General features: G+C 38.6%; 1 protein-coding gene across 5 annotated transcripts in view; it reads right to left on the bottom strand.

The window, feature by feature from the left end:
- The window catches only part of dis3l2 (DIS3 like 3'-5' exoribonuclease 2), a 225945-nt gene that overhangs the window by 65092 nt on the left and 135058 nt on the right, over nt 1-25795 (bottom strand). For all 5 annotated transcript variants that reach the window (XM_031901823.1, XM_031901824.1, XM_031901825.1 and 2 more), the window contains 3 exon segments: nt 17455-17534; nt 6401-6513; nt 2611-2718 (listed from right to left, as the gene is read on the bottom strand). In XM_031901823.1, the coding sequence (XP_031757683.1) occupies nt 2611-2718; nt 6401-6513; nt 17455-17534 (301 nt within the window).

The following is a 25795-nucleotide window of genomic DNA, read 5'->3' as shown; positions in this document are numbered from 1 at the left end:
CTGATCCTTCACTTCTGCACAGGCCCTGTGCTGGGGGGTCAGTGACCCCTATAAACACTACAGTTGCTTTTTTACTTCCTTATAAGATGTCACGCATAGTACTGGCAGCAGACTAAACTCCTATTGGCTGTGTCTCCTATCACTCTGACACTGCTTGCTGTAACTGTGACAGAGGGATGCAAATCTAACATAACAGTATGTTAGGTTTGTGATATACTGAGTCTGTTTGCCTATACCTTTGCAAGGGAGAAATTAACCAATGACTTTCAATTTATGCAACTGCGCAAGCAACCAATGAATTGGTCCAATAGGAAAAAAGTAAGGGCAAAGCCTGGATGTGATGATATAAGCATATAGGAAGTTCTCAGTGTGTCGGGTTCAAAATAGGCCATTCCCATCTCTTCAGAAAACTGATCAGAGAGACAGGAGAAGGGCTGTTTTAACAGGTATAAAAAGTAGCTTTAACAGCTGCCTTTTTACTTTTTTTAATGAAAAAATTGATTTTCTAACACACTGAAAGCATTGTTGGAGGTTTAAGAAGATTTGGACTTTGAAGGTGAACAACCCCTTTAAGAAGAATAGCAGAACTTATGTTGCTCTAGCAACCCAGCAGCTACAGAGTGTGCAGTCTCCAAGTACATCTTTGTATAATTGTTTCCACTGCCTTGCTTTATGAATTACTCTACATAGAAAAGATTTAACTTTAAATGCCCTGTATTGCATCTTGCCTTTAAAGTACAGGAATCTTTTATAGAAGCCTGGAAAATAGAACACCTGATCCCAACCACAGTTTCCTCTAACCCATTTCCTTGTGCCTGTTCACAGAAATGTTGAGGCCAGTGTGCACAATAAATTGTGGTACGCACAAAGAATTGTGTTAAAACATGATTTTGTCCATATTCTAACCTAAGCACCAGTTTTTTAAAAGATTGACCAACTGGTTCTTTCTCTACTATTCTGTGCTTTAATGTTTACTCTTGTAACAGCTACAGACAATAAAAAGGATGCTACTAATAAATACATAATAGATTTACTGGATTCGGACAAAGTATCATACAATGTTTTGTTATTCTTTTTAAAATGGTTAGACATTTTCACTGTATATTAGCTTCCCAACTAGAAATTGCTTGTACATCACTCACTTTTTGGTATTGAAAAAAAAAAAAACACAGCTCTAGACAACTATCCCACAGAGGAAGAACTTAAATAGTCTGGTATATTCAATCAGAATGTTCCTACATAAATATATTCATATCATCATAATTCTGTGAATTAATCTGACATATCTATTTCAGATTCCAGGAAAAATGAAGCAACAGCCTTTTTTGTGTTTGCTTGCCATTTCCAGTTTCTGTCCAATCCTGTCCCAGAAACTTCACGCAACTAATTCTTGGCCAGTCAAAATTCTGGAGTCAAATTTGCCAGTTAAAAGAAAAAAATCCATCTCTTTCAAAAATAGTTTTAGCTTAAACAAAAACAGTATGTGTACAGCAAAAAAATAAAAAAAAATAATTTGGTGCAGTTTTAAGGGAGCTCCATAGCTCATCTATAAGCATAGGCTATTTGCTGGCACATATCATCCACAGTCCTTCAGCTTTAAGACTTTCCACCACAGGGGTAGCAGACCCCTCCACTTTTAAAGGTACAGTATACACCTAAAAAGCTTGTTCCTAAAAATGAGCATATTGAATAGCACATGAAAATCGCATCCAACCCAATGTTTAATTCATAATTTCTATTTTTTGCAAGAGAATAGAGAGAACATAGAGAGAATCTATGTTCACTGATCTCACCTCTCCCTTTCTTTATAAACCAGGCGATTGGTTCCGAGCTCCTTATCTACCTTTAAAACAAACAAATATCTCCCTTATCTTTTCATTATCATTATCGGGGGTTTCTCAGTGGACTGGGAATTAATTCTATTGGCTCATTTGAAGTCCTTTGGGACCAGAAGTGACAGGAAGTGAAACTGGCTTCATATTCTTGTTTAGTGCCAGAAATAGAAACCATAGGTATTGCTTAATTAAGACAATATGCAAAAAGTATGTTTAGCCAGGCCCGGATTTGTGGCAAAGCCACAAAGGCCTGGGCCTAGGGCGGCAGAAATTTAGGGGCGGCATGCCGCCCTGCCGCAACAAAATTTTGACATTTTGCTCCCATACGGAGCAATGGGGACTTCTCCTCACTGCTCCGTATGGGAGTTTAAATGCGCACTTGCATTAGCGCGGGGGGAGGTGGAGGTTTGTTTGCGCATGCGCAGGGGCGAATGGGCGGCCTAGGGGTGCCCGGATTTGAAATCCGGTGCTGTGTTTAGCACAAGCTGCATTTATTCAGCTAATGCTGAAAAAGGGATGTATACTGTCCCTTTAAGTAGGGAGAGTGATCTGAAAGATATTCATGAACGGATCAGCTGGCAAATGTAGCCCAAATTGGCTGGCTCTGTAGAAGTCACAGATATACTACAGTGGCCAATAGAAACCCACAATTCTAGAGGGTACCTTGCAGTGGTAAAAATTTTAAATCTCTGTTTTGAAATCTTTGTACTGCCAGATTCAGTATTATAGTATATTTGCAGTAAAGCAGAAAGCATTGGTTGTTATCTGTGCCCACCTCGCCCTGTGGTGTGATTTTCCATATGACTGAAAATGTAAGTCTGTCAGTCATTGGATTCAGACTGCACAGCTCCTCACACAGAAGTCTAGGTAGCATTGGAATTACCTAAAGGAAACAAATGGAAGAAAGACAATAAGCAAAGCCTATAAAACACCAATAAGTAGTAATATATAAACACCAGAAAGAACACTTGACAAGTGAGGAGGGAGACTAAATGCAAAACTAAGCACATTAGGAGAGGACTACATAGAGGCAAATTTAAAAATACTTGCAAACTTTTTTTTTCCCTCTTAACTAATTAGTTTAAGTTAATATACTGTAGCATTTGTAATGAATAAAGCACCATTCATAATGTGGATTTAGGTGATAGGCCCCAAAAGATCCTTCACCAAATGAGGGTAATAATTAAAAGGATTTGCAGTTAGAGGCTTCTTATTCCTTAGTTATCACATTAAACAGTTGGAGAAAGAAAAATCACGACAGAATCCTTTCCTAACTGTTCTCACATACAGTGGTGTTTGTGAACCCTTTAAAATCTCCTATGTGTTTTAAATGAATGTGACCTAAAACATTTGATTTTCAAACAAGTTCTAAAAGTAGTTGAAGAAAACCTAGTTAAAGAAATGAAACAACCAAATATAATAATGTTATGTATCTATTAATAACAATTATGCAATAACATATTTGCACAAGGCAAAAGTAAGTGAATTGTGCTCTCAGTATTTGGTGTGACCCCCTTGTGACGCAATAACTGCAACTAAACATTTGCATTAACTGTTGACCAGTCCTGCATTGTAATCTGTTCCTTCATACCAAAGTCCTCAGCTCTGGGATGTTAGTGGGTTTCCTCATATGAACCGCTCGCTTTAGGTCTTTCCACAACATTTCAATTGGATTAAGGTCAGGACTTTGACTTGGCAATTGCAGAACATTCACCAAGTCTTTAACCATTCTTTGGTAGAAGGACATGTGCACGACCCACTTGATATTCATTTCTCGGAGAGATGTTGTGACATTTTCCTTTACAATTCTTTAGTAATGTTCAGAATTGATTGTTCCATCAAGCCATCCAGGTCCAGATTCAGCAAAACCGGCCCAAACCAGAACACTCCTATAACCACGTTTCACAAATGGGAATTGGGAAACTGCTGGAATGCAGTGTTTTTCTTTCCCCAAATGTAACACTCCTCAATTAAGCCAAAAAGTTCTATTTTGGTTTCATGCGTCCACAAAACATTCTTTCAATATCTTTCTGGTTTGTCTATATGATCTTTAGCAAACTGTAGATGGTCAGCAATATTTTTTTTTTGGGGGGGGGGGGGGCAATGTTGTGTATGGCTACCCTGCCATACACAACATTGCTGTTCAGTGTTCTCTTGAGGGTGGACTCGTGAACATCAACATTTGCTAATGTCAAACAGGCTTCAGTTGCTTAGAAGTTACCCTGAGCTCCTCTGTAAAATCTCTGACTATTAGATGCTTTGGAGTTATCTTTGGTGGTTGACCATTCTGGTGTAGGGTGACAATGGTCTTGAATTCTCTCCATTTACACAATCTGTCCAACTGTTGATTAATGGATAGTCTTGTAACCTTTTCCAGATTTATGGGCATCAACAACTCTTTCTGAGGTCCTCTGACACTTCCTTTGTTCGAGCAATGATACACATCCACAAATGTGTTGTATGTGTGATGAGGCTTTGCAAAATCCCCGTTCTAAAAATAAAAGAGGGTCTCTCACTTACTTACACCTCACTTACACCTGATTGTAATACCATTGAGAACACCAGACTCTGATTTCATCTTCAAAGGATATGATAATCCTAAGAATTCACTTACTTTTGCCAAACACAGATATGTTATTGGATTTTTTTTTTTTTCAATAAATACACAACCAAATACTTTTTATTTCATTTGTTTAACTAGGTTTTCTTCATCTACTTTAGGACTTGTGTGAAAATCAAATGATGTTTTAGGTTGCATTCATGTAAAAATATAGAAAATATTAAAGGGTTCACAAACTTTCAAGAACCACAGTAAATGTTAAGCAGTCTGTGAATGTCCTGTGCACAACATCTAGGAGTTGTCTGAAGTAAGGAAAAATAAATGAATGTTCATTAGGTCTGCAGGATAAGAAATAGATAAGCGATTTCCCCAGTAATACAGAGTTTTCCTGCTCAGCTACTTGTTTCACAGTGTTCAGACCAAATTCATGTCCTTGTTACTCTGCTACGTGAATATTTGCAAGCTTCTGGGTGGAGAAGATTTGATTGTGCAAGATAACATGTCATAATTAATTTAATTTTAAACAAGACTTTAGGAGAAACATGAATGTTTGAGATTGAATGTTTGAGATTTATTGCAAAAAATACATTAAGGCTGCCGGTCTGATTTTCTACATCAAGTATTGAAATGGAAAAATCATATATTCCTGTATAAACCAGGCAGGTTAGGCTTAGAGGTTGAGCATACTATAGTAAAAAAGACAAGTAAGGCTTGAACAATCAACAAGAAATTTAAGAGAAAAATGTACTCTGTGTCCATTTCAGTATCAGTATATATAATGAGGAGAGTTTAGTGGTATATGTGTACCACTAGCATTCATTCTTAACCGTCAATCAAATAGTACATTAACCAAAGTATATATACAAATAAACTATCAGGGGTCCCAAGGGAAAAATGCATATGATGCATGGAGTGGTATTTGTGTCTTAATAACTGACTGAATGTTTCTCTATAATTGTGGGAATGATACACATCTCTGTTCAAAGAAAAAAGTGTATTTTATTGAATTTCCTTAGTTACAGGCTCACAAGGAAATCTGAGATCAGGTAACACATTCATTATTTATGCAGGAAATGCATACATCACAACTGAGAAGAACATACATTTTAAAACAGTGTGCATGTACCCTAAACGTCCCATAGATATCATATATAGTGAAGATAATAAATATACTATACACATTACCCCAGCACGGCATTATATAGCTTCAAGAGAAAATTAAAACCTAATCTTGCACACACCGAAGGAAAAATGCCTGCATTTAGTAAAAAGAGACACATTTAGTTATGTGGTTTGTACAAAGCATGCATAACCTGAAGTGCCTGGTCAAGGCAGTGACCTTGGGTCAGTCCAAACCTAGTGAAAGAGTATATTTTCTTTGAGGGGCAGAAAGACCATACCTGCTTTTCTCCTTATTTGTCATGATCTCTTCCAAAGAAACCATTCAGCTCTTGAGCTTATAAACACCCTCTTAACTGCAATGCTGTCCTTAAAGGGGTGGGTTTGGGAGAGCAAGCATTCAATTAGGGAATAGTCACTTCCCCATACCATACAAATATATGATATATATATTGAATCTTTACATTTTATTTCTCCTTGGAGTTTAAGCATGCAATGTAGAGGGAAAATCAAAAGATATAGAGAGCAGACAGAAAAATCAATAAAATGCTTATAAAAAAATGTCACAAGAAACAAGAGTCACTTGCAGTGTCTCTGTAGATATATATATATATATTATATATATATATATATATATATATATATATATATATATATAATTATACGTGTCTACCAGAACCACAAAGTAACCCAGAAAGTATATGCAACTAGCCACTTTAAAATTCTGTTCAAATCTGAAATGTACTTTTGTTTTGCAATTTCAAAGCATATCAGCAGTGACACACATGAGTTGGAGATAAATGAGCCTTCATTAAAATCTGACTTAAAATGTAAACACGTATTATAGAAGGAAATCTACTTTTAGCCCAAAGATGCATTTCACTACCTTCTGTACAAGATATACGCTTGTGGCTCTCTCACTAGCCATAATGTCCAGAGCACTTCCTTCTGCAACAAAATAGCTCACGTCTGCAATATGAACTCCTACTTCAAAGTTACCTGCAATGAGAAATAAGAAATGTTGCCATACAATCTCATTTTAATATCACATCAAAGTTCTTCATGAAACTGTATTATAACAAGTTGGAAAAAAATTAAATTATGAAAAGCTAAACATGTAGGACTACCACTAGATATCCTGGAAAACCCTCCAAATATGGGAGGCGAAACCAGGTCTCCAGAGTCACCAAAGTATGCAGGGTTAAAGGGCAGGGTCGAATTAACCATTAGGCATCCCTAGACTACAGACTAGGGGCCCATGTGATAGTTTTAAAAGGCTACATGCCCCTATCATTTTTCAGTTCTACTCTTCCGCAGCTACTGCTCTACTTTCCTGTATCTGTTTTACTTATTATTTGCGCCGATGTGCAAAACTATCCGCTCTCTAAGCCGCGTTGAGTCGGGTTCAGCGCACATCAGTGAGGTCACCGGCGAGTGCCAAACCTGACACAGCTTAGAAAGCAGAGAGCTTCAGTGAACCTTGGGCGCACATATGCACGTCAGCGCAAATAATAAGCAAGTAAAACAGATAAAGTGTAGAGCTGAAAAATAATTATTTAAAAAAGCTCCATGGGCCTCCATAATCACATGGACCACACAGATTTTTTTTGTCCACAGATACAGCTTAGAAGGGGGGCCTGTACAAGTGTAGCCACATATGATTAATCCACCACTGTTAAAGGAAAGACCCAAAAATCCACAATAAATTCCTACCCCATTGTACTTTAGCAAAGTGTGCCATAATACACTTTTTACTTAGCCTATTGTGTCCTACCCATTTATGGATTCAGGTTCATGACTCTTTAAAGGAGTGACAAGTAATTAGTATTATCTTCTAGCCTTATGTGTGCTGGGGTTGTCAACTCAAAATGAATAAATATGCGTGCTGCTGAGCACTTTTGCAGCTTGAAGCATTTAACTAAGACATCTGTTGCAATGGCCAGCAAAAATGGGGGCTGATGCCCTCTGCAGGAACCTTTTACAATAAAAAGACTCAAACACATACACTGACATACACATTTCAGCAGTTACTGTACTAGACTCAATGACAAGTCATTTGAATTACTTTTAAAATGGTTCTTGCTAGCATTTAAATACAAATAGTACAAATACAAAGGAGCCATGCTTTATAATGCCTTTTTTTATACAAGACAGCAATGGATGAAATAATAATTTTGCTTCTGTTTAGGTCTCTGGTAAGGTCTCACCTTGAGTATGCAGTGCAGTTTTGGGCTCCAGTCCTTAAGAAGGATATTAATGAGCCTGAGAGAGTGCAGAGAATGCAAGCAAACCGGTGAAGGGGATGGAAGTTTTTGAAGTTAGACTGTCAGGGTTGGGGTTGTTTTCTCTGGAAAAAATGCACTTGCAGGGGGACAGTATTACTCTGTACAAGTACATTAGAGGGGAGTATAGACAAATAGGGGTGTTATTTTTTCCCATAAAAATGACCAGCACACCAGAGGCCACCCCTTTAGATGAGGAACAGAACATTCAGTTGAAGCCACATAAGTGGGTTTTCACAGTGAGGGCAGTGATGTTGTGGTGGCAGATACTGTTAATGCCTTTAGGGGCTTGGATGATTTCTTGAACAAGCATAGTAACCAAATCCCTCCAACTATAAGGTGCTATGGCTGAGCAGCTGCTGAAGGGCAATGGTCTGTAGGGAGATTAGTCGCTCATGGTTAATCTTGGCTTTCGTGGGTGACTAATCTCCATAAAATGCCTTCCCAAAAGCAATAAAAGGGAATCGCCAGTTGGAAGGTTCATTTTCGGAAGTCTCACAAAGTTCCTCCTGCAGGAAATTTCAAATGACTTTGGAAAACTAAGCAAAGCGTACTTTGTATCAAGTACTCAGGGTAGGGTCAATAAAAATGGACTATTACTCTCACACAATGTATGTTCACTAGCAGGAAAAGTAAAATGAATAAGGGCCCAGAGAGGTGAACACTGATAAGAAAATAAATATAGAGAAATTATGTGGCAAATTACATCACACAAGACAAGATTTCTGATGGCATTATTAAAGAACTTTTATAAGGCTGAAGTTTACAAGATATTCATGCATTATAATAATTTCATAGATTATTTCCATATGCCGCGAACAAAGCCATATCATGCTTCTAAAAACATTTTTCTCCCTTGTCATGAGGACATTAATGATGAGATGGTCTTTGTGTTTTGCGCTGACTGTGCATCGCTATGACAAAAAGTAGGCACTGCTGTATACAGCAAACCGTCTCTACTATCTGTCAGGGCTGGGCATTGTCCACAGTAACTTTATAAGCGAAAGCACTCAAAAGAATGACAACCCAGACGGTTGTACATTTACGACAGGCAGTCAAGGTGGTGACAAGAATTTTCCTCTGGTGGAAAAAAGTAAAAAATGTCTGGTGTGTCTAGGGCCTTAGTGCCATTTTGATGTTTATAACCATTGCCATGAAAACAAGATCAGCTGATGAAAATTATGGATGATTTCAAAGCCAAGTGTTTTATGTGCAGCAAAAGTGGTATGTTGGTCCCAGACGGAACAAACTGGTTGATTTCTTAACCTGGAGAAGAAGTCCTACTGCAACTGTTTATCTAAACCACTTTTACATTTAATTTTAACTGTCTTCAAACCTGATTAAGTGTTACTATCACTGCTTCTAAACTGTGCTTCTGTTCATTTGCAACCTTTCAGAAAATTGCAAGCATCTTTTGTTTATCTTGTACTTGTACTTATCTTGCATTTTTACCTCAAACTATTGGTTCTGTAAACATGCAGAATAAATACGCAGAATAAGTCAATATTGCAGTATTAGATAACCGAAGTGTGACCTCTTTTAGGACTACTGATCTACCTTATGACTAGTGATGGGCGAAATAATTCGCCAGGCATGGATTCGCGGCGAATTTCCGCGTTTCGCCATTGGCGGATTGTTTCGCGAAACGGATGAAAAAATTCGCCGCGGAAAAATTCGCCGCATGTCCAAAAATTGTCGCCGGCATCAAAAGAGAATTGTCGCAGGCGTCAAAAGAATAGCCGCGCGGCGAAATAATAGCCGCGTGCGACGAAACAATAGCCGCGTGCGACAAAACAATAGCCGCGCGACAAAACAATAGCCGCGCGACAAAACAATAGCCGCGGGCGACGAAACAATAGCCGCACGACAAAGTAATAGCCGCGGGCGACGAAATAATAGCCGCGTGCGACGAAACAATAGCCGTGCGACGAAACAATATCCGCGCGACAAAATAATAGCCGCGGGCGACAAATTTTTTTTGTCCCACAACATTTTCGCCATTTCGCGAATTTTTCGCCATTTCGCGGATCTTTTTAAAGATTCGCGAATTTTTCGGTGAAGCGAAACGGAACAGATTCGCTCATCACTACTTATGACTATATACAGTTAATACTGCATGTATCATAATTCTGTACTGCACAGAGATGTATAAAGAACAGAAATACAGGCTGAGGGCTACTGAGAAAGTGAGAGAAAGAGAAAAAGATCATCTTTTTCAGAAAACATTGGCTTTTAGTATTAATATTACTGTGCCGAGGCCAATCAACAACAGTATACTACATTACCATGCACAGACAGTCCTTAATGGCTAGTAGTGCCATAATATCTGGTCATTAACATACATAAACACACAGGAACAGGAAAAACCCTTTATATACATGCACTTTTAACCCTTTCCTTGCTATGTAACACATCTCTCTCTGCAGCAGTGAACTTGTTAGCTGGTGTCAGCATTACTCAGAATCCTAATTTAATAAACCGGTGTTATCCGCCTGAACTTTCTGAGCTGGGTTAGACAACCGACAAACTGAGAACGATCTCATGACATGAGATAACAGGCGCAGGCAGCCAATCCAAACAAACTGCAAGGATCAGGATATCCCCCTGTGGTGGGGAGCCTTTAGCAGACCCCTGAGATCCCAGGGCCTTTAATAAAAGCCCCAAGTAAATATTTAGTTACATATATTTACATAATGTGAGCAGCAAGAACTCGGGACGGGATGGCAACGCCTGAAAATAAAAAAATCAAACTCCCACTTTGACAGTAAAGTCAAGAGCTTAACCGTTACTGCTTCAGGATAGAAGACCTATTACCTATAGGTTAACACTGCCACATTTATGAATTTTATCCTATTTATATTTAAGGTTATGCGGTTAGCAATTTCCACATCTATGCTTGTTTCATAGTCTGCATTGGCAGACCATGCTAAGCAGCAAGTGCTCATTCCTGAACACTTTTACCTCTTGTATCAGTTATTGGTTTAAATTGTATGTGCTTTGCAAATGCCTATTTATTGTACAGCTCTGCAAAATAATTTACTGCTTTATAAATATGTGTTAATAAAAATGAATGCTTTCTAATCAACGGACAACAGAAACCATGGAGAAAAGCATCATAACTATTAGATTCTAAACTCCATAAATCATTAGGGGTTAGGCAATACTGTAATTTGGGTAAAAGACCTGATCTAATAACCCCTTAAAACCAAGACCAACTACATCCTTGCTTTCATTATTCTGAACTCAACCAGTAAGTGTTTACAGGTTACTAGGAAATACTGGACAGGAACAAGCCTTACATAATTCCCACAGCCACCTGCGTTACATCAGATTACATAAGAATACAATCATTACAAATAACGCTTTCTAATAGTATATGACCCTGGAAAATTCACACTTTTACCTGGGCAACAATATTTCTCTCCGCCCTGCACTTCAAGCATTTAGCTGTACTCTGCAATGCAGTCTTATTTATGGGTTTGTTTGCCTACTATTCACCCAATCCCAAATTTTGCAGCAATACTGGAATTTAGCCAAAACCTAGATACAGAGCATCCATAGTTACAACAATAAATGTACAAGCAAAAGTTATATATGACAAAGTTACATTGTTGAGTAGGCTGAAAAGGTCACCAATCTAAATAAAGTCATAAATCAATGAACATTTATTTTTCTAAGAATGGAGAGTGCATAATATCTGACCATTTTCTGAATGCATTTTGCATGACAGCATACAGACTAAGATACGCACCATGATGTGATCAGAAGAAACTAGAGATTGCAAGATAAACTAAAATGCAGTCTCCTGTTGCTGAATAAAGTAAAAATGATTAATGTATGTACTAAACATTGTATTCACTAACTGACTCACTCATTTAATGTTAGTTCATATTCCTTGGTGAACAGTCATTAATTCAGCCTCAAGCATACAGCTTAAATGTTTTTGTATCTAATTTCACATACAGTTTTAACAAATAATATATATTCTGAAACGTGTCAATTCTAGAGGGAAACAGATTTTTTTTTTTTTTTTTTTTTTTTAAATCAATTAGGGATGCCCTCAATCCAGCATTCAGTTCAGGATTCAGTGGAATCCAAACCCTTTAGGCATGATTCAGGTCAATCCTAAACCAAACTCAATCAAAACCAAATTTACAATTGATTCATTCTAAAAATGTAGGTAAATTTTTTATGGAGGATTTAGGGTTAGTCCCAGTGCATAAAATTATAAATTATGGTTTATTCTTTCAAAAATACATAATAATTAAATGACCAACTAAATTTGTGGAGATATTTAAAGAAAAATTTCAGCATTTTGAAGCACAGATAAGCTAACACTTTGGGGCACATTTACTAACCCACGAACGGGCCGAATGCGTCCGATTGCGTTTTTTCGTAATGATCGGTAATTTTGCGATTTTTTCGGCGTCTATACGATTTTTGCGTAAAAACGCGTGTTTTTCGGCGTCTTTACGATTTTTGCGTAAAAATGCGAGTTTTTCGTAGCCATTACGAAAGTTGCGCAAAGTCCCGATTTCTTCGTAGCGTTAAAACTTGCGCGAAACGTCGCGCCTTTTAAGTTTTAACGCTACGAAAAAGGCGCGACTTTGCGCGCAAGTTTTAACGCTACGAAAAAATCACGACTTTGCGCAACTTTCGTAAAGATGCCGAAAAACTCGCGTTTTTACGCAAAAAATCGTAAAGACGCCGAAAAACTCGCGTTTTTACGCAAAAATCGGAAAGACGCCGAAAAAAACGCAAAAAATACGAAAAAGTCGCAAAATGTTTGTTTCCAATCGGAATTTTTCCAATTCGGATTCGAAATCGTGTCTTAGTAAATCAGCCCCTTTGAGATAAAATAAGGACCATTGGTCTAAGGTTAACAGCACACAGCATGATCCAATCTGTCTATCAATGCTTTTAATTGTGATCCACGGGAAACACGTTTCCTAAAGTACAAAAAGTTTTAGGTCCTAGTTAATGACCTCCTCATCTAAACAAACAAATCTTTGGGGGCTGAGTGAGCAATTACCACTGAGTTGCAATTACCACTTCAGCACATTCTTCATAAATATTTCAATATTTCTGTAGAGATACTTTGCATAAAAGTGCCCAGGCTCCCCTAAATTAGGATGGAGCATAACACAAAGCATGTCCAAATCCTGTTAGTGCAAATCCCTTATGGGCTCCCAACACATGGGCAATAATTGTATGTATGTACAACTTTATTTATAAAGTGCTACATGAATATGCAGTGCAGCAATGGGGTGATATTTTTGTGTAGAGAAGAACAGGAGATCCTGCTCGCACACCCTTAGCTCTCCAAGGAAAATTATTAGCGCTCGGTGCACACTGCTTGGAGGGATCGGCACCCTCCCAAAACCCAGTAGCAACAAAAAAGCACTGGCACTCAGAGCTTCAAAATGGGACAAGCCCGGGACAAAGTAACCCCTTTATCAAGCATGATATGATAAGGGGTTACTTTGCCCCGAAACGTTGCACCTCTGTAATAAAGATTTTTAAAGGGCTTGTCCCATTTTGCAGCTCTGAGTAGCTTTCTTGTTGCTACTGTGATATTTTTGTGTTTCATTGCACAAAAGACTCCAGTTAGTTGGCCCAAGTCAGCTGGGATCGATACACACCGGATAGTATGCAAATGGTAAATGAAGATACCATTTTGCATGGTCAATTTTATTTGCATTTGGCATCTACATTTGCTCCTATGGGTACAATCACCCCAAAGGAGTCTGAGATCAGTTAAGCATTTACATTGCCAAACACTGGAGCACAAGAAAAATCAGTGCATGAAAGCAAGTAGAACCACCCCTAAACCCTGAGGTCAGTGTCACATGGTAGTTTTCACTTGTTCGTACAAAGAAAGCCACAAAACGAAAACATTATTACCTCAAGTAAAAAACAAAAACCTATCTCTAGTCATAAATGTCCATGTGTAACATTATATTGGGTCTTTAACATTCTGTAACTGTGCAAATAATTTTTTCAAAAAACTATCACTATCACCAGATAGCTGCTCATTGTAGGCATTTCTCCATGGTAAAAAAAGGGGAGTTGGAACAAACCTGGTAAAACTAGCTGTTCTTTTTCTATATATCCTTCATAGCAATGAAATGGCTTACTTATTAAATATGGGACAACAACTTATTTAGTTTCTACTTATCATGCATCATCTCATAATCATTAGCTCTGATAAGATCAGACCAGAGTCTATATGCAATCACAATCTTGTTATGTTGGCATAGAATACTCTTGCTGGGCCCAAAGGTCTAAATGACCATTTTGGTCATAGCTAATAAATGTTTCAAATATTTTTTCCTTTGTTTAAAAATTGTGTGTGCACTGGCAAGAATATTTTTTACATTTTACAACTTTACATTAGGGTTTCCAATGTAACCCTGATTCACTGGGAAGGTGGTGCCAACATGTTAGGGAGACTGGGTTAATATAATTTTTGCTAGGCCATTGGAACACATGTACCAGCCTGGGCAGCGCCGACATCTTAAATACCTTTCCAGGCATGGAAAGAGAAGATATTCAACCTTTAAAGAAGCCAGAGTGAGTGCAGCAGTGTTTGCAAGGCATACTTATTATCTGATGTCACAAACAAATTTTGTAAAGGGATAAAAGGACCATGTTTAAATTGATGCCGTGGAAGTCAGACATGTGAAGCCCCTCCTCTGTTTCACAGCAACTTTACTCAAGATTTCAAGAATCATCTCGACACATGTTAGAGCCCTGACACACAAGATGATTAGACATTCATGACAATTTCCTCTACCATGGGCAGGTAATCTCATCTTCTCCAAATGCCTTCCCAGAGGAGAAAACTGTATAGTTATTGGAATCAAGGCTACCATAAATTGGCATGTTGGTTTTGGACTGAGAGGTAACAAACAATACTCATCTTGTGCCATCTTCTGTAACCTGTGATCATCTTAGGGCCCCGACACACAAGAAGATTAGTAGCCCTTGATAAATCTCCTCTTCTGCTGGTGACTAATCTCCTTAAAATGCCTTCCCAGTGGCAGTGGGAAAACATATGCATCCCTTCGGCTTTCCAAAGTGGACCAAAGTTTCCTGCAACTTTGGAGCGACTTTGAAATGCCAACCCAACACATATATTCATCCACTGGCAATTTACATTAATGCCAGTGGGAAGGTATTTTGAGGAGATTAGTCACCTGCGGTAGAGAACATTTATCAAGGGCAACTAATCTCCTCATGTGTCAGGGTCCTAAAATGATTACAGGTTATAAAAGAGGACGCAAGATGATTATTGTTTGTTTCCTCTCAGTCAAAAACCATAGCATAGCTCCCTGTTCTCCTGCTGATCTGGCTGGCTCAACTCAACAACTTGTAACATCAATATTTTAGTCCCTCCTCCCTTGCAGGATGTTGAATGATGCAGAAAGAGAAGAATGGTTTTATGGTTTAATTTCAGCATATAAAAAGGTATTTATTCATACTTTTTGAAGAAATAGATTATAATGATTGGTATATTAGGGGGTTCTGTGTTGAGTGGAGCTCCTTTAACAAATTTTGGTTCTGTAGCTGGAGTTCCCCTTTAACTCCAGACTGCAGGGCTTTTTGTTTACTTGTTTTACAGGCTGCAGATCCAAGATTCAGCAAATGATGTAGTCGCTACTAAAATGGCATACCTCAGTATAAAAGTGAGAGCGAGTATGTCACTGGAGCCACATGGTAGACATTTTTGGCTAGCATGGCCCTATCTGATGTTGTACAGTTAAACATTACTCTAATCTCACTCGGGATACACTACCTGCTTCTATCTGTGTCATTCTCTATTACCATGAGTCCAAATGATTATCATACCATGACGGAAGTAATTTGACCAGTGGACAGCATAACCCTTGATCTCATTGAGGATAGAATTCTGTCATACAGATATTGTTATAACTGCAAAAGACTGCCTCAAAATGTATCCTGTAGAGCAGAGCATAAGTCCGGCATCCTCTGAAAAGCATTACTCAGTGGGTAAGTTCAACCAGTGGCCACATATGTTACAAACTATAAATTATCTGCCAGATCTGTTAACAAGCCAAATGGTTAGAACTAGGATGATATCACTAGATGTCCTGTGTCTTGCTGAAATCCCCCAGCCTGGGCCAGAGCATGCGTACACAATCATCTGTACACCTTAGATTCCTAGCCCTGCACATACTCCCAGTGTAATCATTATAATAAAAGCATAAAAAGACCTTACATTGTGCAGTAAATGGTAAAGATACCTTTGCTTCTCATTAAACATTTTGATTTGAATGGCAGCATGAATTCCTTTTAAACACTATAAACATATTAGTATTGAATTTAAAGGAGATTTACAGTATGAATGACTGCATATTTGCATGAAGAGTATATACATTTGCTGTTCAATATCTTGTAAAAAATGTGTTGAACAAGGGAAGAAGATGCTCCCCTGTAATAGAGTTTGTATAAGAGTTACTTGTATGTACACGCTAAACCTAGGCCACAATTAAAACGCAAGGTTTTCATTTCCCAGAATGGTTTACGCTACTTCTTAAGAATGTCAACATAACACAGTATTGGAAATGTCCTAAATGATATCATAAGACCCCAGGTGGCCACATCCTTGCTGCCAAAGTGGGAATATGGATAAAAGAACACTGTTTTCATGTACTTTAACTCTGTAAACACCATTAGGTATCTAAAATATATGCAATTACAATATTATCTATTTTTAAGAGGATTAAAAGAAAACAGATTTTGGGGCAGAAATCATGCCCGGCTTGGAGCCAGAACACGCTATAGCTGTCATGCGATGTAATGGCACTGGCATCTCTTTGTATTGAAAGCAGGCATCTGGGTGCAGCGTCTTAAGCAATGACATCAGTACAAAACTGACTGAATAAAAGGCATCAGAAGCAGATGCAGAAAGTACTTAAAAGAAATAGCTTTTCAGACCCCAGTGCTGACTTTGCTTTTTCCCCCATGCTGGTAGCCTGGCAGCTTATCCAGCTAACCCTGCATTTGGCTACTGCATAAGGTTTTGACTCCAGGTCTCTACTGTACAGCTGTTTATCCCTGGTGTAAGAAATCCCAACATTCTCAAATAAAACTGTGCTTATGGATAGAGCTACACAAAAGAGCAGAATTCTCCTTTATTTGCGCAGTAGGTGTAAAAACGACAGTGCACAAATTATTAGAGGGACACCATCAGATCCATTTAGTTTAACGTTCTAACACAATTTAAGAAGGGAGGCCTTTATTTCATTTATAGAATGAGTTTTCATAAAATAAGAATCAACTCAACAGATAAAGGTTCTAGCACTATGGCAATTCAGTGAGAAGCAATTTTGCTGCCCTAATAAATAGTGCACCAGACCTACAGGCAGAAATCAATGTTTGAGAGTTACTTGCAGTACTTTACAACAATATTGATAAAAAGGAACCCACATAGACACCCTCACACAGGATTATATTTTTGCCATTTTGATTATGGCCAGTCTAAAGTATCTGGTAATAAAATACACCAGGCATGGCTGCCCTCTATGCGAAGCACAATTTAGCAGAAATTTGAAATAAGCAATTTAACCTAAACCCTATGTAGTTTTCAGTGGATAGCCTGACACAAGAGGTAAAGCACATTATATACCCTTACCGTCAGGAAGCGGTTTGCATGATAAAGCATCATCCAGGTCCCTTGCAGTGGCAGGATCAATGGTGAAAATGCACTCATTCCTGCAGAGAAATCAATAAGGGACATTTACAGGTATGTGAAGAGAATTCCAAAAATTAAAACAAATAGACAGCTACTATATGTATTATTGCAACTTGTTCAGTGTTTAAAATGTTTTATCTTTAAGAGAAATTATTGTGATCCAAGTAATCAAAATAACACTTGTCCAAACAACCCCATACCCCAAGGATTCCAGAAAATAGATCCCATACCTATATCAGGCTTTGCATGAATGCTTTTAGCACTTTATACAGGTTATCCCACTGCTGCTTAAAGACTGAAATCATTCATGAAAGAGTGCCGCACACACACAGGGACTTGATACAAAAGAAAAAGTGTTTTTATTGAAAAAAAATCCAACGTTTCAAGCACCACCAGTGCTCTTCCTCAGGGACAAATCAACAGACCATATCCCAACATCCACAGTAAATACCCCCACCGCATAAAATGGCGCAAAAAAAATGGCCATAGTTACAATGGCAACCAGTGTAAACAAGCCCCACACCCACCAGAGCAAGATAAATTCAAATGTCAAAATATACAGGCAAATAGAATGGGAGTGCAGTGCTAGAAAATTAAGTTTAAAATCATGTAGCATGTTGCAAAAGATATATGTTGCAAAAATACTATACAAATGTTCCCAGTCAGAGACGTCAAGCATTTCACTGTGCTAAGTGATGAATGCCTTAGTTGCTCGGAGCAAAAGATTATAGAGGATAATTATTTGTTGGAGATGACAGGCATTGGGTATTAAACCCAGGACCCATGTCCGGACGCACCAGAGAAGCTAGGAGTATAAAGGAACGCACAGAGAGAGGAGCCACCACCTCAACTGTCAACTGTACCCAGCGATCGCTGAACTTCAGTGTGTAAATGTGATTATCATGTGGAGCAGATCATATCACCCACGGAGGCAATGCCCAGTCAAATGTTGCGGAAGCTGGTCGGGCGTGTTCAATTAGCGTGCCGAGTTGTAGGGAGCATGGGGTGCACTGTTGCCTAGTTACCATATATACAACACCCCCCCCCCCCCCCCCCAGCTGGCAGCAGGAGCGCAAGTTAGACGTGCCCAATAGGCAACCAATGCAAATATCTAGGAATTTTAGTGGCCTACGCGGTGAACACCCAATAATGGAAGATAGTTTTCACCACTCCCTTTATTTAAGCCACACCCACTTCAATCTACATTCATGTTATTAGAAGAGCTTTCAAGAAAATACCCACATTAATGGTGTTAGCACACCAAAAACACACATTATTGGTGCTCACTACAGGAATATCAACCTTCAACCTTAGCTATGGCTCCTCCTCCTCCTCCCCTGTGGGCAGCACAGCAACCCCCAGCACAAGATTAAACACCTTAGAGACCCCCTAACAACTACTTCCAAATGCTAACAAACCCATGTTCACTTCTGACAGGCAGCACAGGGCAGGCAAATATGATAGGTCTCCCTGTCATACTTTATGTAAGTAACTAATCATGACCACCCCAGATGAACAGTCTGTACTGCAATACATACAGAGACAGAATGAAGGAGCAGTGCTGGCATTTTGTCAGAGGTGTGAACAGGTGGGTGAACCATGTGTCTGAGGCCTTACAAGTGTGAACAACACAGAGCCTTACAGGTGAGAACAGTGCAGAGGCTTACAACCTGAATCTGAGGTATGAACAATGCAGGGGCCAGTTCTCAGTACTGATACCATTTGAAGCTTCTACAAACATAAGCATTCATAGCAGTCAGAAAGATGGGGGGGGGGGGGGGGGCACGGGACACCAGTTAGACAGCACTGCCCTAGAGGCTGAAGCTCACCCACTGGGTTTTAAAGCATGGCAAGGATAGTAACTCAATCAAAATGCTTCTTTTATTGGTGCTTCTAGAAAACACGTCCATTGTCCCATTTCCCAGAAAAACTCTGGGAACTCTACTCCATCTGCGTAACCTGTTGGCTTTATAAAAAAAAAATAATTGTGCTACAACAATAATAAATGTCATTAGTAATCTACATATTGCCTATGCCTGCCTAGAGGTTTGGTTGGATATCTTACATCTACAGCTAAATCAGTCTAGTGGCATTCGCTTAACAAAATCAACTTGACATGACAAGAAATTTCAGTACAAAAAAAAACCTCAAGAAGCAACCTGTTGTGAGGGAAGAATGAATGTCAAAACAAATGTCAGCACAACTTTGTGTAAAATGTTCTTTTCTGCCCAAAGAACAAAAGTACTGACACAGCCAAACGTAAGTGAGGCAATATCAGTACTATCATGGAATAGTCAGTTTACGCCATAATACCACATACAAAATAACTAAGCAACAAAGCTAGAAAATAAAGCACATGGGGTGCTGGAAGAAAGGCTAAGTAAGTCATCTGCTTTTGACCTGAGCTTATAGCAAAATAAACTACTTAATTTAGAAAAGTGTGTTTAAAAATAGGAAGGAGAAGGTTGTATAAAAATCCTCCAGAGGCTTACTTTAGCCCAGGGGCAGCTTTCTCAGTTTCCCCTTCTCGTCTACTCTATGGACAAAGCCATGTTTCCACCATATCAAGGTGACCAATATATAAATCAGTTATATTCTTAAAAGCAAATTGAATGAAACAAATAAGTGTTTACCTAAAGTCTCAATTTATCTGCCCATCAAACTGGGCTTTCAGGATATTTTATGAGAGCAATGGCTGTGTTCCACAATTAGAGGAACTTATCAAAGCTGTAAAACCCTATTGAACAGCGCTTTAGACTCCCCTTAAGTGATTTCAGGCTGCTTTCACTAGTGGCACCTCACAAGTTATAAAGTGCTCTCAATTTACTTCTGCAGCAAAGAAAAAGAGCTATTCTTCTATTCTCCTAAGGTAAACATACAAAGGACTAATTCTTTACAGTATCTGACCAGTTGGGCCTCAAGCTAAATAGACAAGAACTATAGAAGGGGCCATAAATAGTACCTATCTATGATTCTCTTCGTGCAACTTAACAGATTTTTTATATTTTGAAACTTCGAGCGATATTATCCCCCTCTCTTTTCCCCACCAGCAGCCGATCGGCAGAATAATGGGAAGGTCGCAAGATAGCAGCTCCCAGTAGATATCAGAATAGCACTCAATAGTTAGAAATCCAAGTCTGGTTTGGGACTCTTCCAGTTACATAGGAATAGGAGAAACAATAGGCTATCTGAAAGCAGTTCTAATGTGTAGTGCTGACTCCTGAAAGCTCAGACTCGGGCACAACACATGGAGATGGCTGCCTACACAACAATATTACAACTTTTGAATTATTTGCTATATAAAATATAGAAATAAAAAGAAGTACACCATAAAAATCATGACAGAATCCCTTTAACAATTCTGTACCTCATCTGCTCATGCACTGGCTGGCAGAAGGAATTTTCAAACCTGCTCTATCAACAAACCAACAGACATCTATTGTTTGGTATCATATGTCCACAATACATATTCCAAAACACATTTAAAATATCAGAGAACTTTAAGGGGAATTAAATAGTCTTCGTTATAAATGATCAAACCATTGGCATTCAAATAATGGCAGATGGTTTTATCATTTTTCCTCAAGAGGTGTTATTTAATTATATCTTAATGCATGAGCACCAAAACCAAAGAAATAATTTATTCAGCACACTTATAGAGGTGTCTCTAATTTATGATGTACAGGTAAAGGACCTGTTATCCAGAATGCTTGGGACCAATGGTATTCCGGATAAGGGGTCTTTCCGTAATTTGGATCTCCATACCTTAAGTCTACTATAAAATCAATAAAACATTAAATTAAACTCGAACAGGATTGTTTTGCCTCCAACAATGATTATTTATATCGTAGTTGGGATCAATTAGGTACTGTTTTATTATTACAGAGAAAAAGGAAATCAGTTTTACAATTCTGAATTATTAGATTAAAATATAGTCTATGGGAGACAGGCTTTCTATAATTCGGAGCTTTCTGGATAACGGGTTTCCAGATAAGGGATCCCATACCTGTACCATATACTGAATGCAGCCCACTGTGCTGTACCCACCCAAAAGACCAAATAAATGGTTTCTGTAGGGAAGGCAAAGTGCAATAATGAGTTGTGTGTCAATGTCTTCATAACCATTTAAAGCCAAACAAGTTCCATTAAAAAGTGCAGTATGCAGAAGATGAAGAAGAGTTGCATCTCTGTTTCTTTCTATGTTACAGACCGCAACAATTGCACTGCTGTTTCGCTCGTTAAAATATGCTGCCCACTGGCACCAGCCACAGGTAACGCACATAAATGCGAGATGGAAAAAGCTTGTTAGTATCAAACTTCAGGTTTCTAGAAGCGTGACTACTCTGTTTAATTTATTTTAGGTGTTTATTTTTTAATGAAGGAACACACCCTAGATTTCAATGGCTAGTCCAGCTCTAGGTGAGGAAACTGAGTGTCCTTTCTAATATATTACTCTACTGGAATAATAAACTCTTGGAGATGAAGGTCCATGTTTGAGGTCTGTACAGCCAATTATAGGTACTTACTTACACCCTGCTGTCAAAGGGAAATTAACACTAAACAGATGTTTTGGTTCTTTAGAAACAAAGCGCCTGAATTAACTTCAGAAAGAGAAGAGTGTGTTGTCATGTACATTTTTAACTTTTAGAAAACCAAAATCTTCTGCTGCAAAATAATATAAGTTCCACAGATGGTAACAAAAAAAGGTTAGCCCTAATAATGGAAACTGTGGGTTAACAGGATTCACATACCGTATATACTCGAGTATAAGCCGAGTTTTTCAGCCCTAAAAATGTGCTTAAAAAGTGACCCTCGGCTTATACTCGGGTATATACGTGAAAGCTTCCTTCCGCGATTTCTACTAACCCACCCGTCCGACTCCATTGTGCGGCGCCCGCCTCTGCCAGAGCCCAAATGGTTAAAGTCGCATGAGGTCACGTACCGCGCATGCGTGATATTCCTTCACCCCGTAACGTCTCACTGCCCGGGTAATGAGCTGTAGTACCCGCCCTCTCGGCGCTAGTGATTGCCTTTACGTAACTGACGAGTTGATCGCTGCACCGCACACGCTTTCTCGGCCCTCTACGCTAAAGACGTGTAGAATAAAAGTCGGCTGCCACAGCAGCAGGGCCCGCGGCTTAGCGTGATGTAACTGAGAGGCATCTTGGTGCTATTGCTTTGCGGCCACTAGATGGCGCTGAACTGTAAGCGCGTAGCAAACGTAGTCAGCAGTCAGTTTGGTTTCAAACCTGTAGCTCGAAAATCGCTTGCCATGAAGTGGAACGATAGTTGTGGGGGCAGTGTAGGATTGGCAGGCACATGCTCTTTACAGCTGTGGGAATGTACCCTGGTGTTACAGCGAGCCGTTAAGGGATGCGTAAGTACTTTATTCTAATGCAGAATTGTGTGTGCTAAGGGTTTGCTCAAATGTTTGTGGTAAGTGAGACATGTTTATTAGGTGCTGATTAGCAGAATCCATAACAAGATGTTCCTGGGCCTCACAGCTGAAGTCCATCAAAAAACGTCCAGAATGTGATTTGTTTTACCTATAAACATATATATTGAAATTGCTATTTATGTAGGTCCCCTAAACTCCTGCCTCCACCTAGGTCCCACACTTCCAATAGCAAAGATGGAGATAGTGACAAATGCTACATGTAGGGTATCTAGGCTCATTCAGATATGTCCTCTCATCTGTATTTATCAAGAGTGTACTCAAACTACATGCAATACAGTCGTTGGTTGGTCGATGAAATTGAGGGGCTTATACTCGAGTCAATAGGTTTTTCCAGTTTTCTTAGGTAAAATTAGGTACCTCGGCTTATATTCGGGTCGGCTTATACTCGAGTATATACGGTACATATCTCTGTGCAAACACCTTGATACAGAGGATTTTAGCTCTCTAGCTACTGAGTGTTTTAGCTCTCTAGTCCTAACATTTCTAAGTACGAGTGTGAAATGAGAAATGGTCCTAACAGTAAATTGTCTGAATTGAACCAATTTTATATTTATAACTGATTACTCCCAAGGGTGCATTCTAATGGCTAAATGTAAACCACTAGGCTTCTACAACCTATACATACACACAAAGTCATAAATACAACATTTTTCCAGCCTGTAACTGCAAGTCTATAATGCTACAAGATGATGATGTTCTTTAGAAAGACCATACGCCAATTATATATACATATAACATATACACACAAAAATATGAGTACACAGACACTGTTTTTAAAATTGTTAATTCAAAAAAGCAATCACAGCAAAAGTAATAACATTGTGCTACACTCATACAATTTCTCATGACATGGAAACTGGCTGGCTGAACTTCAAGTCTTTAAAAGCACCTAGGTCCAGCAACTCGGAAATGTCAGGATAAGTTAGGTGGAAATTACTATGATCTAAAGAGAGTAATGAGAAAAACAGTCTACAGACTGTTAACACATCATCCAGCACCATCATCTGCTCAGTATTTGAGTAGAGAACTCTTAACATGCAATAGTAAGCAACTAAATTATGAACTGGTTAAATTGACAATATTCCAAAAGGGTTAATGAGGACTATCACTAATTAGACAAAATGTAGGCTGCACATATATACTCTCTCTAAAGGTGGTACATTTACAATTATTACTATTAAAGTATAGATAGAGTATTGACATACTTTCAATTCTTGAAAATTTCCACTTCTGCACAATTACGTAGAAACATTTCATGTTATTCTCATGTAAAACTAAATTTTAGAACAAATTCACCGGGGCACCTAGACCATGCAACATCCCTCACCATATAAAAGCTCTGCTATAAAAGGACAAGGAACCCCTCAAATACCATTTTGGAAATAGTACCTCTCCATAAGCCCTCCTTCTACAATTACACTAAGAAGTCCCCCAGCGCCTGCCCCCTTCACCTAGACATAAGCTTCAAATGCAAAGAGCAGGGTTGGCAGCTGCCACATCTGGCCCTGCCTGCGGCTTTGACAAAACTGTGCGTCAACTGCAGCCATCAAAATATTACACACAACGTACCAACTCCTACTCACACACATATGTATGACTAGCAGTACTAGAATATGCAGCTTGTGCACAATTTTAAAATATAAAGTATACACAGGGAGGACAATATAAATACAGGCATGGAACCTGTTATCCAGAATGTGGGATCTGCATGCCCTAAGTCTACTAAAAAATAATTTAAACATTAATTTAACCCAACAGGATTGTTTTGTCATCAATAAGGATTAATTCATCTTAGTTGGGATCAAGAACAAGGTACTGTTTTATTGACAGAAAAAAAGAAAATTATTTTAAAAAAAAATTTGAATTACTTGAATATAGGAGATGGCTTTCATATAATTTTGAACTTTCTGGATAACAGGTTTCCGGATAATGGATCCCATACTTGTATAGAAAAATTAAGAGCCAGGTGAAAAGTGACACAGTAAGGAGGATATCCCACGTGCTAATCTGTGCACCATACCTACTTTGGTATGCTACATATAAGGTGCAGTTCCTTCCAGTGACACTTTCAGGATATGATTTCTTTGAAGTTAAAGTCCTATCTAGTGCAGATCTGGAATTATTCTCTTGCAGTTATCCAGCTGAGGTTTAATCACTTATCTATAACAACATTTAAACCAGCGGTTCTCAACCTGTGGGTCGGGATCCCTTTGGGGCTCAAACAACCCTTTCACAGGGGTCGCCTAAGACCATCGGAAAACATGTATTTCCGATGGTCTTAGGAATAGAGACACTTCTCCTCTATGGTTGGGGGTCACCACAACACGAGGAACTGTATTAAAGGGTCGTGAAAATAGGAAGGTTGAGAACCACCGATTTAAACAAAGTATATCTTGAAAATAACAGAGCCCTTAAATGTAATCAGCTGGAACACAAACTTGTGTGGACCAAAATTGGGGTTTTTTTTTTTTGAGAACCTACTTAAAATGGATTGCTTTTTAGCATGTTAAAAGTTGGAAAATGTGTAAAACAAATTAAACATTTCACAGCAGTTAGAACAATAAAAGAGTTCAAGACTTATTCATCATAATAAATGAGTGTTCCTAAAAAAAAAAAATAAAAAAAAAAAAACACCCAGTATATCCAGAGAGTAAAAAAAACTTACAAAGAAAAAAAAAAGTGTAGCAGCCACTCAATGGTGGGTCTTATTTCTCGCTTACTTTGCATTAGGAGAGCTTAAAGCTGAATTTAGTGTGAGGAAACCACCTGTTAATACAGTTCTGAAAAGTAATACCCAGCAGGGTTGCTACAGCTAGCGTGTGA

Source organism: Xenopus tropicalis, chromosome 5 (genome assembly GCF_000004195.4).
Source record: "Xenopus tropicalis strain Nigerian chromosome 5, UCB_Xtro_10.0, whole genome shotgun sequence".
NCBI classification, from domain to species: Eukaryota; Metazoa; Chordata; class Amphibia; order Anura; family Pipidae; genus Xenopus; species Xenopus tropicalis.
This window is presented reverse-complemented; position numbering and strand designations above follow the sequence as displayed.